Source organism: Sapajus apella, unplaced genomic scaffold, assembly GCF_009761245.1.
Source record: "Sapajus apella isolate SASKATOON/1434 unplaced genomic scaffold, GSC_monkey_1.0 scaffold36, whole genome shotgun sequence".
In the NCBI taxonomy this organism is placed as follows: domain Eukaryota; kingdom Metazoa; phylum Chordata; class Mammalia; order Primates; family Cebidae; genus Sapajus; species Sapajus apella.
In genome coordinates, this window is record NW_022436976.1 from 18,792,571 (window position 1) to 18,808,132 (window position 15,562).

At 40.5% G+C, this 15,562-nt stretch overlaps 1 protein-coding gene across 1 annotated transcript in view; it reads right to left on the reverse strand.

The window, feature by feature from the left end:
* The window catches only part of IL23R (interleukin 23 receptor), a 76,596-nt gene that overhangs the window by 39,404 nt on the left and 21,630 nt on the right, over nt 1–15,562 (reverse strand). Inside the window, exons 5-6 of the mRNA XM_032296645.1 lie at nt 6,812–6,972; nt 1,566–1,711 (exon numbers count right to left, since the gene is read on the reverse strand). Coding sequence (XP_032152536.1) covers nt 1,566–1,711; nt 6,812–6,972 — 307 coding nt within the window. The remainder of the gene's footprint in view (nt 1–1,565; nt 1,712–6,811; nt 6,973–15,562) is intronic.

Consider the following 15,562-nt stretch of genomic DNA (forward strand, 5'->3'; position numbering starts at 1 on the left):
AGAGTGCATGGCTGCAATGAGCTATGATTGCACTACTGAACTTCAGCTTGGGTGATTGATGAAGTGAGAGCCTATCTCTTAAAAAAAAAAAAAAAAAAAAAAAAAAGGGCCAGAAACTCTATTTCTTAATTATTTGAACTAACTGGCAATTTATTATACTTAAAAATAATAAAATGGCATTTCTTTTCAAATATATCAAATTCGGAACTTCTTCCTAAATCAGATTAGCATTCCTCCACAGTTAAAATTACTGAGTTTTTATTATATGGTTCCCAGGTGCTGTTATGTGATGTGACTTTAATGAACCTTGCAGCCATGCCTTTTCTAAGACATTAGATAATTTAGCCCTGGCATTTAAGGATGGTTAGTTTGTTTCTCTAGATGTTCACTTTTTAAAACACATCTTTACTCAGATTATCATCTTTAAGCTCACCTAAAACTCAGGTCTGTACTGGTAATATTACACTCTTAATTGTATGCTTTTCACTTAAAAAGAAACTTTCATAAATCTTAGTTCTCCCTTCTGAACAATTTTTATTTCGCTGGATGCTTGTCAAATTTCAGCATAGAATGCTTAAATTTTTTTACCCATGATCATTGATATAAATTTCACCCTAGGAGACACTGAATTACAAATAGCTAATTGGATTCCTCTTATTTGGAGATCTGTTTATTTAGCAACTTACAAAAGGCAAGTGAATCTTTTCAGGAAACAGCTCTCTGTTTGGAAGCATACAATAATCATTATTAAAGCTAGAGGGGTTTTCCTAAGCGAAATAACACAAGAACAAAAACTCAGATACCACACAGTTCTCACTTATGAGTGGGAGCTGAACACTGGGTACTGTATTAGTCTGTTTCACGCTGCTGATAAAGACATACTGGAGACTAGGAAGAAAAAGAGGTTCAACTGGACTTACAGTTCCATATGGCTGGGGAAGCCTCAGAATCATGGTGGGAGGCGAAAGGCACTTCTTAAATGGTGGCGACGAGAAATAAGGAAGAAGCAAAAGCAGAAATCCCTGACAAACCCATCAAATCTCGTGAGACTTACTCACTATCACAAGAATAGGATGGGGAAGACTGGCCTCCGTGATTCAATTACCTCCCCCTGGGCCCCTCCCACAACACGTGGGAATTCTGGGAGATACCATCAAGCTGAGATTTGGTGGGGACACAGCTAAACCATATCAAGTACTCATGGACTTAAAGAGGGTAACAACAGACACTGGGGACTACTAGAGCGAGGAGAATGGGAGGATATCAAGGGCTGAAAAACTAATTATTGGTAATTATGCTCAGCACCTGGGTGACAGGATCAATCATACCCCAAACCTCAGCATCACGCAATATACCTAGGTAACAAACTTGCACATGTGCCCCTGAATCTAAAATAAAAGTTGAAAACTACTATATAAAACAAAAACTAAAGTGGCTTGAATATCATGCAAACAATCAGATTAAAAGCATGTAAAATAGATATAAGTCCACTGTAGCCACTGATGGTTGGCTTTTCTTTTAAATCATTCACTCACATGCTAAAGAATAATGAAAGTTGACCTTACATTCCAAGTTTGGTTTGTTGTAGCCTTGTATCTCATTTCACAGGAAACCTTTTCAATTGTTGTTTGACTATACCAATAAATTATGGTCTTGGGCACTGTAGCATTTATAGTCTCAGCCTTGGAAATGATGGATGCAGAAGGTATCACTAGAAAAAAAAAAAAAAAAAAAAAAAAAAGACCTGGCTGTTTAAAACTTACGTAGGGAGAAATTGGCATTTTTTCATCAATATATAGACATGTGAAAGCTCACAGTAAAAAAAAAAAAAATATATTCATGATCTAATGAACAATTAATGAACATTTTCTTATTTGCTAATCTGTTATACAGAAGAAAACTGCTGTTAAGGAAAATTCTATTTAGCCCCTTTCCCACTTAAAAGAAACTGAACTCGAATAGTCCTGTCTTTCCCCTACCTTCTACTCCCTTATAATTCTAACTAATAAAATTCCAGAGCCTAGTCTTATTAACAAGACAGTATAAAAATGAGATAAAGGAGCTATTCCTTCCTCCCTGCATCTGCTCAGGGAGAGATGATTCTGCATCTAATTTAGTTCAGATGATCAGGTTTGATAAGATGTTAAATTGAGCCAGGTGTAGTGGTATGTGCCTGTAATTCCAACTACTCAGGAGGCTGAGGTGGGAGGATCACTTGAGCCCAGGAGTTCAAGGTTGCAGTGACCCATGATGGTGCCACTGTACTCCACCCTGGAGGACAGAATGAGAGCTTGTCTCCAAAAAAAAAAAAAAAAAAAAAGACAAAAAGGCTGGGTGTGGTGGCTCATGTCTATAATCCTATAATCCCAGCACTTTGGGAGGCCAAGGCAGGCAGATCACTTAAGTTCAGGAGTTTGAGACCAGCCTGGCCAACATAGTGAAACCCCCATTTCTACCAAAAATACAAAAATGAGCCGGGCATGGTGGCAGATGCCTGTAATCCCAGCTACTTGGGAAGCTGAAGCACCAAAATCACTAGAATCCGAGAAGCAGAGGTTGCAGTGAGCGGAGATCACGCCACTGTACTCCAGCCTGGGCGACAGAGCAAGACTGCCCAATCCCCAAACCCGCAAAAAAAAAAAAAAAAAAAAATCAGTATTCAGAGATTCCAGAGTCCAGGCAGTGGATCCCTGGGGCTCTGAGATTGCTTAGGACCATTTTGGCACCTTCAGGCCATAAATTTCCCATCTTCTCCTGTCACCCACCTCCACCTGTCTCCCGCCTCTGAGTTTGACTTGGCCACTGTTACAGCAGCACAAGCATTCAAGGATCCTTTTGTGAAAAGAAATATTCTGAGGAGGAAGCAACAATCTGTTTAGTTTTATGAGAAATCTGTTTAGACTTATGTGCAGATAGCACAGTAAGAGTTGGCGTAAAGCAGGTCAGTGCAATCCAGATTTAAGTCTTTAGGTCTGAATGAGTTCATGGTTTTGCAAACTGGCACTTATTATATAATACATACTTGATCTTTTGTTACACAAGACTCAAATGTTGAATTTTTACTCATACTGATTAGGTTTCAAACATTTCCACCAGATCTTACATTTTAAAAAAGTATCAATTCCATTATAGATGTCATATGTTTAAATTCTACTTGTATTAAAATGAGACTGGGGTCCGGTGTGGAGTGCCCCTCGTCCACCCCCTTGCCCGTCACGCAAAGCACGTTCATGGGGAACCTGGCGTTAAACCATTCGTAGACGGCCTGCCTCTGGGTCGGGGTTTTGTATGCAGCAGAGCAGCTCCCTCGCTGCAATCCACTGAAAGTCAGCCCTTGACACAAGGGTTTACAAAAAAGATAAAAGAAAAAATAAAAATAAAACGCCAGATTATAGCATTTTGGCATCTTTCCAATACATATTTATCCATATTTATGTAATGGAGAGAATTATTGTTCAAAATAGCAAGCAGAAAGCACAGCACTTTCTGTACTGGAATTTATTTCCCTACAAGAGAAGTTAAAAGCATCCCTCTCATATGCTTTTTTGGCAAGTGTTACTGTGCTGCTAACTCTGCCCCGCCACTCAGCATATTTTCCCTAACGTAATTAAAGCCAACCCGTAGCTGTTATGTGGAAATTGTCCCCAGGAGAGTCTGCTCTCAGTGGCATCAAACAGTTCATTTATCTAATTTGCAATGTTTCATTCTTAAAGTGTCACTCATGAAGACTGCTCATCTGTTAATAATCTGGTGGTTTTGTTGGCTGGCGCCTCCTATGCAATTAATCTGTATTTTACAACCTGAATTTTTTAGTACATTTTGGAATAATGAAAAGGCAAGGAAGAGAATAGAGACGAAATAGGGGAGGAGGTGGTAGAAGCGGGGGAGAAGAGAAAGAAGGAGAAGAAGGAAAAGGAACAACTCCAAACTCCTAGTTCCCAGTGTAAGAAGTCAGTCTGGAGGTAGAGTCCAGATGAGATTTTTTTCCTTGGTGGGAGATGGGGTGGTGGTAAACTATGTCAGGTCAGCAGATTTGGGATGAAATGTGGCTTTCCTGGTTACTAGCAAAGTGACTTTGAGCATATTTATCACTTTCTTCATCTGTAAAATGGGGACAGTAGCAGCACGGATGGTTGTTTTCCAGAATGAAATGTGATGTGCATGGTAGGTGTCTGGAACACAAGAAGTGCTAAATAAATGGATGCAATGATATCAACATCATAATGATAATAACAAAAATATTATTATTATAATTTAGTTCCTAAATTGTACTGCTAAAATGATACTGGACATGATAGCCTTTAAACATCATTAATTCATTGAGGGGAACCTATTATAAGAAAAGGGTATATTACTGCCTTCTACCTTAAAATGTAAATTTACAAAAATGCATAGAGCATAGTCAAGACAACTGTAACTCCAAGGATATACAATAAAATGGAGTAATTGTCCATCATCATATTCAACAGATGTGCTGTCAAATCCCATATTCAGACCGGGCATGGTGGCTCAGACCTGAAATCCTAGCACTTTGTGAGGCCAAAGCAGGAAGACTGCTTGAGCCAAAGAGTTCAAGACAAGCCTGGGCAATAAAATGAGACCCTGTCTCTAAAAGAGATTTAAGCAAATTAGCCAGGCACTGTGGCATGTGGCCTGTAGTCCCAGGTACCTGAAAGGCTGAGGCAGGAGGATCCCCTGAACACAGGAGTTCAAGGTTGCAGTGGGCTGTGATCATGTTACTGCATTCCAGCCTGGGTGACAGAACCCCCTTTCTCTCTCTCTCAAAAAAAAAAATTTATATATGTGTATATATGTATATATATATATTCAGAGCATAAGGACAGATTTTTACACCAATATCATTAGTTGAGATAGTTGAGGTTAGCTGAAAAGCAGACATAATTAGTTGCAATAGGAGACTTCAGTGATCCCAAAGGGGTACCGTAGTGAAGGCTTCATACCCCCCTAGAACATTAACCTGCAGAAAAGTTGTCAGGTACAGTGCAATGTGCTTTTATTTTTCTCATAAAGACTGAAGATATTGGAATTAGATGTTCCCTACCTTCATGATCTCAAATTTTTTAATGCCATCAAACCTCAGTTTTCTCAGATATAAATTATAATCTTATCTACAAAATAGGGCTGTTATGAGGGTTAAATAATGTATGTAAAAAGTAGTTAGCTGGCTGGTTGCAGTGGCTCACGCCTGTAATCTTAGCACTTTGGGAGCTGAGGTGGGCGGATTGCCTGAGCTCAGGAGTTTGAGACCAGCCTGGCCAACATGGCAAAACACTGTCTCTACTAAAAATACAAAAATCAGCCAGGTATGGTGGCACACACCTGTAGTCCCAGCTATTCGGGAGGCAGAGGAAGGAGAATTGCTTAAAGCCAGGAGGCAGAGGTTGCAGTGAGCCAATATCATGCAACTGCACTCCAGCCTGGGTGACAGAGTGAGACTCTGCTTCAACAAAAGAAAAAGAAGAAGAAAAAGTAGTTAGCACATAAGAAGCTGCTTAAGAAATGTTAGCTTATTGAAATAATCTGTAATTATAACAACAGGAATCATTGGTACTAGGATCTCCGAAGAGAGGATGAGTCACACTGGTGTCATTTGTCTGAATTCTGGTTTTAGGACTTGGACATAGTTGTATAAAGCCCAAGGGTAATTACTTTTTGGAATTTATCTTAAGGAAACAACCAAAAACTATGCTACAATTTAGCCACAATTTGTTCATGGCAATATAGTTTATATGGCTGAAAACTGAAAATACTGTAAATCTCCAACAATAGGGATTAAACTGCAATGTATTCAGAAAACATTAAAAATAAAACTACAGATTAAATTAATAAATGTTTATTGTTAATATATCAGTATAAAAAGGCAGGGTCTAAAAATATCTGAAACAAAAACTATTAATATTTGTTAAATCTGGCTGGTGAACATAGCGAGGTCTACATAATTCTCTATAATTTTCTGTGTATTTTGTAAAACTTTTCAAAATAAAAGCAAACAAAAAAAACCCTACAAAAGTCCCCAAGAAGTGTAGAGAGTGTAAGAGTTTAGCATGCTGTACTTTTCACAACGTAAGACTGAATACACTTTATCATGATCATTGTTTTGGTTTTGTTTTTTTTTTTTTTCCCTAGTAGATTGCAAGTTATTTCAGGGGAGGTACCTTGTCTATGTTATTCACTCTAGCCTTTAGAACAATGCTTGAAAAAAATGTTTCCAATAAATATTTGTAAAAAACACATACACCAATTTGTTTTTTCTTTTGAGATGGGTTTTGCTCTGTCACCCAGGCAGGAGTGCAGTGGTGCAATCTTAGCTCATTGCAACCTCTGCCTCCCTGGGTTCAAGCAATTCTCCTGCTTCAGCCTTCTGAGTAGCTGGGACTACAGGTGCCCACCACCATGCCCAGCTAGTTTTTTTTTTTTTTTTTTTTTTTTTTTGTGGCATTTTTAGTAGAGACAGCGTTTCACCATGTTGGCCAGGCTGATTTTGAAGTCCTGACCTCAAGTTATCCGCCTGTCTCAACCTCCCAAAATGCTGGGATTACAGGCATGAACCACCATGCCCGGCCACATACACCAATTTAGAAATGAGACTGGAAGGATATACAACAAAATGGCAGCAGCACTACTCATCTCTAAGCTGTCTTGGACAGGTAGAATTATAGGTAATTTCTGTTTCCTTTATCATGGCTCTGCGGGAATTTTACGAGAACTTCTTTCACATCTAGAACTCATTTAATTAGGGTAGCACAAATTGGTTATTATTAAAGACATTACAGAAGTTCTTATTCTTTACCTATATCATCCAGGTGAATCTGCAGTTGTTCTGACTCCTCCATGCCTAGTGCATTTGCTGCTTGGACCCAAACCAAATACTTCTTACCACCTTGTAATGAATCAGTGGAGATGTTAACATAGCTTGAGGTGAAATATTGTTGCTCTTCTTCTGTCTCTAAACTAAAAAACAAACAAACAAAAAAAAACCAATAATTACATATTGTATTTAAGTTGAATTAATTGGCCAGGCATGGTGGCTCATGCTTGTAATCCTAGCAGTTTGGGAGGCCAAGGTGGCTGGATCACCTGACGTCAGAAGTTCAAAACCAGCCTGGCCAACATAGTGAAACCCTATTTCTACCAAAAAAATATAAAGTTGGTGGCATGTGCCTGTAATCTCAGCTACTTGGGAGGCTGAGGCAGGAGAATCACCGGAACCTGGTAGGTGGAGGCTGCAATGAGCCAAGGTCACACCATTGCACTCCAGCCTGGGCAAAAGAACAAGACTCAGTCTCAAAAACAAACAAAAAAAAGTTTGAATTAATTGTTACAGAATTTTAAAATGCTACCTTTGTGAAAAATTTAAAATTTAATTTTCTAAACAATAGAGACAGGGTCTTGCTATGTTGCTCAGGCTGGTCTCGAACTCCTTGGGCTCAAGCCATCCACACATCTCAGCCTTCCAAAGTGCTAGGATTACAGGCATGAGCCACTGTGCCAGGACGAAATGCTATCTTTTTAAGCCTGCTTTCAAACATGCACGCTTTTACTGAAAAATATATCAAAATTGATTTTATTTTCAGAATTTTAAAAAGTAAATTCAAATCTGACAAGGGCCACAGTATGACTTCAGTGGGCCCTGAACACTTCTGCCTTCATGGACCCTTTCCTCCATTAAAATAAAAAAAGAGTGCCTATATATTATATAAATATATAAAATACAGATATAAATGTACGCACATATACCTATATGTGTACATATGCATGACATATACATGCATATACATGAACGTAACAGTTATTTTTCTCTTCTGATTTTAAGTAAAATTAAACATTTTAATGGACTCCTAAAAGTATTGTGGGCCGGGCACAGTGGCTCATGCCTGTAATCCCAGCACTTTGGGAGGCCGAGGGGGGTGGATCACGAGGTCAAGAGATTGAGACCATGGTTACCAAGATGGTGAAACCCCATCTCTAATAAAAAATACAAAAATTAGCTGGGTGTGGTGGGGTGCGCCTGTAGTCCCAGCTACTCGGGAAGCTGAGGCAGGAGAATTGCTTGAACCTGGGAGGCAGAGGTTGCAGTGAGCCGAGATCATGCCGCTGCACTCCAGCCTGGCGCTTGGTGACAGAATGAGACTCTGTCTTAAAAAAAAAAAAAAGTATTGTGGGCCCTAGCCACCGTGCCTACTCTGCCTATTAGTGAAGCTGGCACTGGACATAGCTTGTAATAGCCAGAATAGCTGCCTTTGGAAAGGGGCACTGCATTTTGGTTCAGTGCAAGGACTGTGAAGTCAGAGATTTGTATCAGGATATAGGGTGAAAGGGGTGAGGACGGAGTGGTGGGGAGAAGTCAGGATGGGGTGAGAGATTGCGATGGCGTAGCGGAAGGCCAACCTCCTGGACAGAGACGACCAGCATGTCCTGAAACAAATACATGAAATGACACAACATTTCTGAGAAGGTTCAACAAGTGTGATAGCCTGGATCCTGAAAATGCAAGAAGAAACTTGTAGTGGAGCAGGCCAGGTCAGAAGACCTTCCATGAGCTACTGAGGGATCAGGACTGCATCATATAAGTGATAGAAAGAGAGTGCAGATAGTGAGATTCACACTATTTTGAGGGTCTCTGGGGCTGTCTGGCAGCTTTACGGAGGATTGATGGGAAATGAAAGTGATGGTAGTAGACAAAGCAAAAGGCTATACAGTAATCCAGAATTGGATTCTTAGTCTTAAATAAGTGGAAGCCAATGGGGGTGGATATGAAGGATTTGGAGACAGGGTCTGGCTCTGTCACCCAGGCTGGCATGCAATGGTGCCATCTCAGCTCACTGAAACAGTGACCTCCCGGGCTCAAGCAATTCTCTCACCCCAGCCTCCTGAGTACCGTAGCCGGTACCACAGGCATGTACTACCACGCCCAACTAATTTTCGTATTTTATGTAGAGATGGGGGTTTGTCATGAGGCCCAGGCTAGTCTCCAACTCTTGAACTCAAGCAATCTGCCTGCTTTGGCCTCCCAAAGTGCTGGGATTACAGGCATGCACCACCTTGCCCAGTCCGTGAAGGATTTTGGGCATAGAAGTGACTGGATCTAATGACAGATTTGATGAGGGGAAAGGGAGTCATTTGTGGAAGAGGATGGAAAAGATAAAGAAGAAAGATCTAGTTCAGAACAGGGGAATAGAGAGGGCTATTCAGTATCATTTCAAAGTGTATTTATCTAAGTTTTTATAATTGAATGAGAATTTCCAACAAGCCCAATAAACTTGGTAGAATTCCAAATGATATCTGTTAATGCCAAAAATTCAAATTGTATTAATTGACATTGGCTTTGGACAGAAAGTTTGAGCCTCTGTTTTAAAATCTCTACTCCCAAATAATCCCACAGTGTTTTTAGTAGATGAGGGTTGGAGGCGGTGGTGAAGGGAGGGCTGGAGAGTGCTTCTTTGCTCCCCTGATTTCTGTGAAGAGATTTGATATGGTTTCCACACTAGTCCTCTCCAAATCTCATGTTGAAATGTCATCGCCAGTGTTGAAGGTGAGGCCTTGGGGGAGGTGATTGGGTCATGGGGGCAGCAGACCTTTCATGAATGGCTTGCTGCCCTCCTAGCAGTAGTGAGTGAGTTCTTGCTCCGAGTTCATGCAGATCTGGTTATTTTAAAGAGTGTGGCACCTCCCTGCTTCCTCTGTCTTGTTAACTGTCTTCCTGTACAGCCTGCATAACCATGAGCTGAAATAAAACTCTTTTCTTTATAAACCCAGCCTCAGATATTTCTTTTCTTCTTTTCTTTCTTTCTTGTTTTTCTTCTTTTAGAGACAGGGTCTTACTGTGTCACCCAGGCTGGAGTGGGGTGATGTGACCACGATTCACTGCAGCGTTTACCTCCTGGGCTCAGGAGATCCTCCCACCTCAGCCTCCTGAGTAGCTGGGACTACAGGCATGCAACACCACTCCCAGCTAATTTTTTGCAGGAACAGGGTTTCACCACATTGCCGAGGCTGGTCTCAAGCTCTGAGCTCAAGTGATCCTCTTGCCTTGGCTTCCCAAAGTTTTGAGATTGCAGGTATGAGCCACCACACCTGGTCTAGATATTTCTTTATAGCAAGGCAAGAATGGATTAACAAAAGAGTGTCCTCAAATCTCCTAGCCTCTTGTCCCACCCCTCATTCACTCATTCTTCTGCAGAGATGAAGAGGGCTCCCCTTAGACTCCAAAACACAGCGTAATCTATAATCCGATTTATTTGCAACGTGGAAGTATTTTCACTGGGCTTTCCTCAGATTCCATTTTGTGAGCCTTTGAGCTACCTACTCCATTATTTCATGTTCTTAAGCTTCTCAGATTTTCTACCTCCTTGGTAATGACATCCAACTTATTTCCATTTGTCTTTAGTCCTTTTATTGTGATCTTTGCCTTTACTTTTCTTTGAAACTGCTCTTCGAAAATGGTGTCCATTGCAAGGTCAAGTCCTCTGAATCCCCATGTAAGCATGTATCCCTCTTGATTGCTTATAATTCTCACTTCCTTTGCTACCCAAAGCCTGTCTTCTGGGTTAGAGGGCCTGCCTCTCTCACACCTGCTGAGTGACCTCTGTCCCCCTCCAGCCTTCCGCCTGGGTTTCTCTCCCTACTCTGAGTCCACTCACATTGAAGGTCAGCCCTGGCACTTGCCTTTTCCCTGACCCCTTTTCAGATGCTCTCTCCCTTCCCAGCTTCAACTGCTATTTCATATGTGTGTCTCCCACATATCTGCGCCCTCACTGTAGCTTCATTTGAATGTCTAACTGGAACCAGAACGATAGAAAATTGACAACTAAATTATCTTTCCATGCAAATCAGCACTTCTTGCCAGGCTTTCCGTTGTTGTCAAAGGCATGCTGACCGCCTTTCTGAGTTTGCCATTTTTAACAACTTTCTCTTCATCACCTTTAAGGGCCAACCAATTACTAGAAAAGGTTAAGCATTTTTTAAGCATTAAAATATTATTTTCTCATTTTATCTTTTTTCCCTGTTTTGATAGCTATGGCAATGGTCCAGATCTTTATTACCTGTGTGGTGTATTACTTTCAGACTCCTAAGTTAATTGCATTGCATTGTGAAACTTAACTTGATATAGCTATACCACTTTAGAAGGAAAATAACCTTGAAATTTGAACAATGCTGGAAAGCCAGGTAGCTTACATTCTTGTTTTGTCATATTTTTTAGAGCCAGGGTCTCACTCCGTCACCCAGGTTTGAGTGCAGTGGCACAATCAAAAGTTCACTGGAGCCTTGACTTCCTGGGCTCAAGTGATCCCCCCACCTCGGCCTCCTGAGTAGCTGGGATTGCAGGCATGTGCCACAAGGCTCAGCTAATTTTTTTTAAATAGCTGCAGTTGCCCAGGCTGGTCTTGAACTCTTGGCCTCAAGGGATCCTCCTATGCAAGGATTACAAGCATGAGCCACTGTGCTCAGCCATATACATTCTTATTTTTATCAAATAGACATACTTCACAAATTTGTATGTTGTCCTTGATCAGGGGTCATGACATCCTTTTTGTCCTGTTCGAATTATAGTATTTGTGCTGTTGAGGGAGACTCTAACGTGATTTTTTAAATCTAATACCATCAACTGCTCTCTGTCTCGGGACTGTCTTTGATTGGATTACTGGAGGAGACAGAGCTTAAAAATCACTGTCACTTCCTCCCTAGGGTTCCACCAAGTCTTATTACTACTGTGTATCTTTTCAGCAACTCCTAAATTTTTCCAGCCTCAAAATATCCCACCAGGATTAAACCTGCCAACCACTTACATCTTTTGGACTCCAAGAAACATGCTTGCTGAGACAGAAAAAAGGAACCAGCCTTATGCTATTAATACCAAGCAATAAGCACACGTGTGCATCAAAGTACTATATAAATTATTGCTACTACCAGAGCAAGAAAACGTTAGCAAGTGGTCAAGGAATCTAACTAAGACTGACAGTCGCTGGGGAGGTGTGAGCAGCTCCTCTTGTTCAGCTCAGATTTTTCAGTTCCAGTGCATTTTCCTGTGTTTCCTCTTTCCTCAAACCAGCAGTGAGATCACTATGAACAGCATGAGAAGACCAGAAGGATATGTCATGATGACTAAAAGCACAGGACTTGGGTTTTAGAGACAGACCTACCTTCAAATCCCAGCTCTGCCCCTTGATAAGTTGTAAGACTTGGAGCAAGATACTTAAGCTCTATACATTTGTTTACTCATCCTTAGTGTAGGAGTGATAAGGTTGTTCTTACCATGAGTAAATGAGATAAGACACAGAGTAGATAGCTTCCCACATAATGAAGGGCTCACTAAACAACAATTATTTTGAATTAAAAGATACTGACTGAGGCCAGGCATGGTGGCTCATGCCTGTAATCCCAGCACCTTGGGAGGTGGAGACGGGCAGATCACTTGAGGCCAACAGTTTGAGACCAGCCTGGCCAACGTGGTGAAACCCTGTCTCTACTAAAAATACAAAAATTAGCTGGGCGTGGTGGCAGGCACCTGTCATCCCAGCTACTGAGGAGGCTGAGGATTGTTTGAGCCCAGGAGACGGAGGCTGCAGTTAGCTGACATTGTACCACTGCACCCTAGCCTGGATGACAGAGTGAGACTATGTCTCCATTAAAAAAAAAAAAAAAAAAAGATGTTTATGATATGTGACTTTGACACATTCTAAAGAACACAAATGAAACTTTTTAAATTGCTGTATTTCTTGCCAGTGAAATTTCTCTTATATTGCTTATATCTTAAGTTAAACTATGCCACTAAATTGAGATGTTTACATAATTACCTTACATTCTTTCTGAAATAAGATGAAACATAAATACCTAACAGAGAACTTATTATAAGGTATGTTAACCTTATACTAAGTAAGAATTCAAATGTGAAAATAAGAAAATGGCAACTTTGTGCAAGTGGTAAGTAGGACATCTTTGAATATTTTCCAGTTAGAGAAAACCACATTATATGTTCTTCATTGGTTTGTGGCTAATTCTTTTACCACACATACTGAGACCACAAGTCAAAATGGAAATGTATATTCAAACTGACGGTAACCATAGTCACTAGGTAATTTAATTCTGCTTTTAAAGTCTACCCCACATTAGCACCTAGACCACAAAGCACTGTTTTAATTGAAGAATCCAATAATAATGACTAATTACACCTTAGAGTTATTTTTATAAAGAACTGTGACATTATGACATAATGACAAATATATATTTGGTCTCTGTCTGGTTCCCGGCACACTGCTCCTAAAACCCTTGGAATCTCCAAAGTGCTAATGAGATGACTGAAGGCTGGGGGCTCCTGAATAGGCTCAGGGTAGGGGCTGGTTGCCAGAAGAACCGATAATGTGACAAGAAGATTTAAACTTTCAGTCCCCCAACCCCCTTGCCCTTTCACCCACGCCCATCTCTGGAAAGAGAGAAGGGCCGAATGTTGAGTATATCACCGATGGCCAATGATATGATAAATCATACTTATGTAATGAAGCCTCCATAAGAACCCAAAAGGACAGGGTTTGGGGAGCTTCCAGATATCTGAACACACGAGGATGCCCATAGGGTGGTGTGCCGCATGCCTTGCCTGTGCATCTCTTCCATCTGGCTGTTCATCTGTAGCCTTTGAAATATCCTTTACAATAAATGGATAAATATAAGCAAAGGGTTTTCCTGAGTTCTATGAGACACTCTAGCAAATTAATCAAACCTGAGGCGTGAATTGTGGAAACCCTGATTTTTAGCGAGTTAGTCAAAACTACAGGTCGTGACCTAGGGCTTGTGATTGGCATCTAAGATAGGGTTGAGTCTTGTGGGACTGAGCCTTTAGCCTGTGGGATCTGATGCTACCTCCAGGTAGACGGTGTCAAAATTGAATTAAATTCGAGGACATCTAGCTGATGTCTGCAGGAGAACTGATTGGCGTGTGGGGAAAGTCTTCCCACATCTGGTGTCAGAAGTGTTGTTGAAAGTAGAAAGGAGAAAAATACTTTTTTTCCTATATCATTTACAGAACTGTATATTACAAAGTCTTTTAATATCTCATTTCTATTTCTTTTTTTTTATGGGCTAATACATGACCGATGATTTGTTGAAGGGAGTTAGTATAATTCATCTTTTTCTGATGTTCCCTGAGCACCCAGATGTAGCTGTAGTTAACAGATTTTCAATAAACACTGCAGATTTATGTTGATAATGGTAAACAGTGTCTTTCACTTATTTAATCACTCATTCAGTAAGTATTTATTTAGCACTGACTATATTCCAAGTACATTTTTACATTTTGAGGCTACAATGTACAAAATAAATAAAGTTCCAACTGTCATGGAGCACACATTCTGGTGGAAACAAATACATACCGAATATGTTCTATGCATGGTGAGAAATGTTCAGAAGAAAAATAAAGCAGAGTAAAAATGTTAGGCAGTTCTGGTAGTAGGGGTGGATTTTTGATTTTTGTTTTTTAGAGAGATGAGGGAAGTCTTATCTGAGAAGGTGACATTAGGGCAATAAAGAAACAAGCCCTGTGGCTCTCTGGGGGAAGGGCATTCTAGGTAACCTGCAAAGGCCGTGAGGTAGGACCTTGCTTAGTCTATTCAAAGAGCAGCAAAGAGCTCAGTGAGGTTTTACTAGGAAAGGGATTGAAGATGAAATCAGAGAGTTTTAGAAGAGGGGAAAGTTCAGAAGACTTGTAAGGTCACATAGAGTCCTTGAGGGACTCTGGCTTTGATCTCTGAGTGAGCAGAAGGGTAACTTGGCCTGAGGTGCATGTGAAAAGGATTATCCTGAAAACTTATGAGTAAGGAACTCTGGAGGAAGTGAGTGGAACAGTTAGAAAGTTCTAATCCAAGTGAGAGATGATGTGGCTTGGATTGCAGTGAAGGTAGTGAGGTCATTTTTAAAGATAGAGCCAGAAGGTTTTGCTGATCAATTAGATGAAGGGCATAAAAAAGAGGAATCCAAGAAGATCTACATGATTTTGACCTGAATAATGCAAAGGATAGAGTTGGCATTTACTGAAATGGGAAATGCAAGTCTGGGGAGAGGAAACTGGGTGTTTGGTTTTAAAAATGTTAACTTCTAGATACCTTGAATGACAGGTTAGAAACATGGCAGCTGTATTCAGCGGAGATATTTAGACAGAGACAGACGTTGGGGAGTTTTACACCATAAATTTGAAGGATATCCTTTAGGTAATGATGGTAGATAGAGACAGTAAGAGGTCCTAGATGCGAAAGTCACACATACCGGGATGAAATCATTTTTGCCAGACCCAGACAAAATAGGAGAGCAAAGGCCTGAAGGAGATGAGGCCCATGCTTACATGTCTGAGATAAGAACTGTTTTCCAAGGACTTTCTAAAAACCTTTCATTCATCCCCTGCTTTGATAAGGTTTATCACTAGACATTCTTTAGGACTGTAGTAATCCAGTAAGATTGCCTTGAAAGACCACTTGCCCAGTAACACATCTCCACTAATGAACTGACACAATCACTTCGGCTGTCAGCCTCTGGAACAAATGAACTCTGTTCCTAA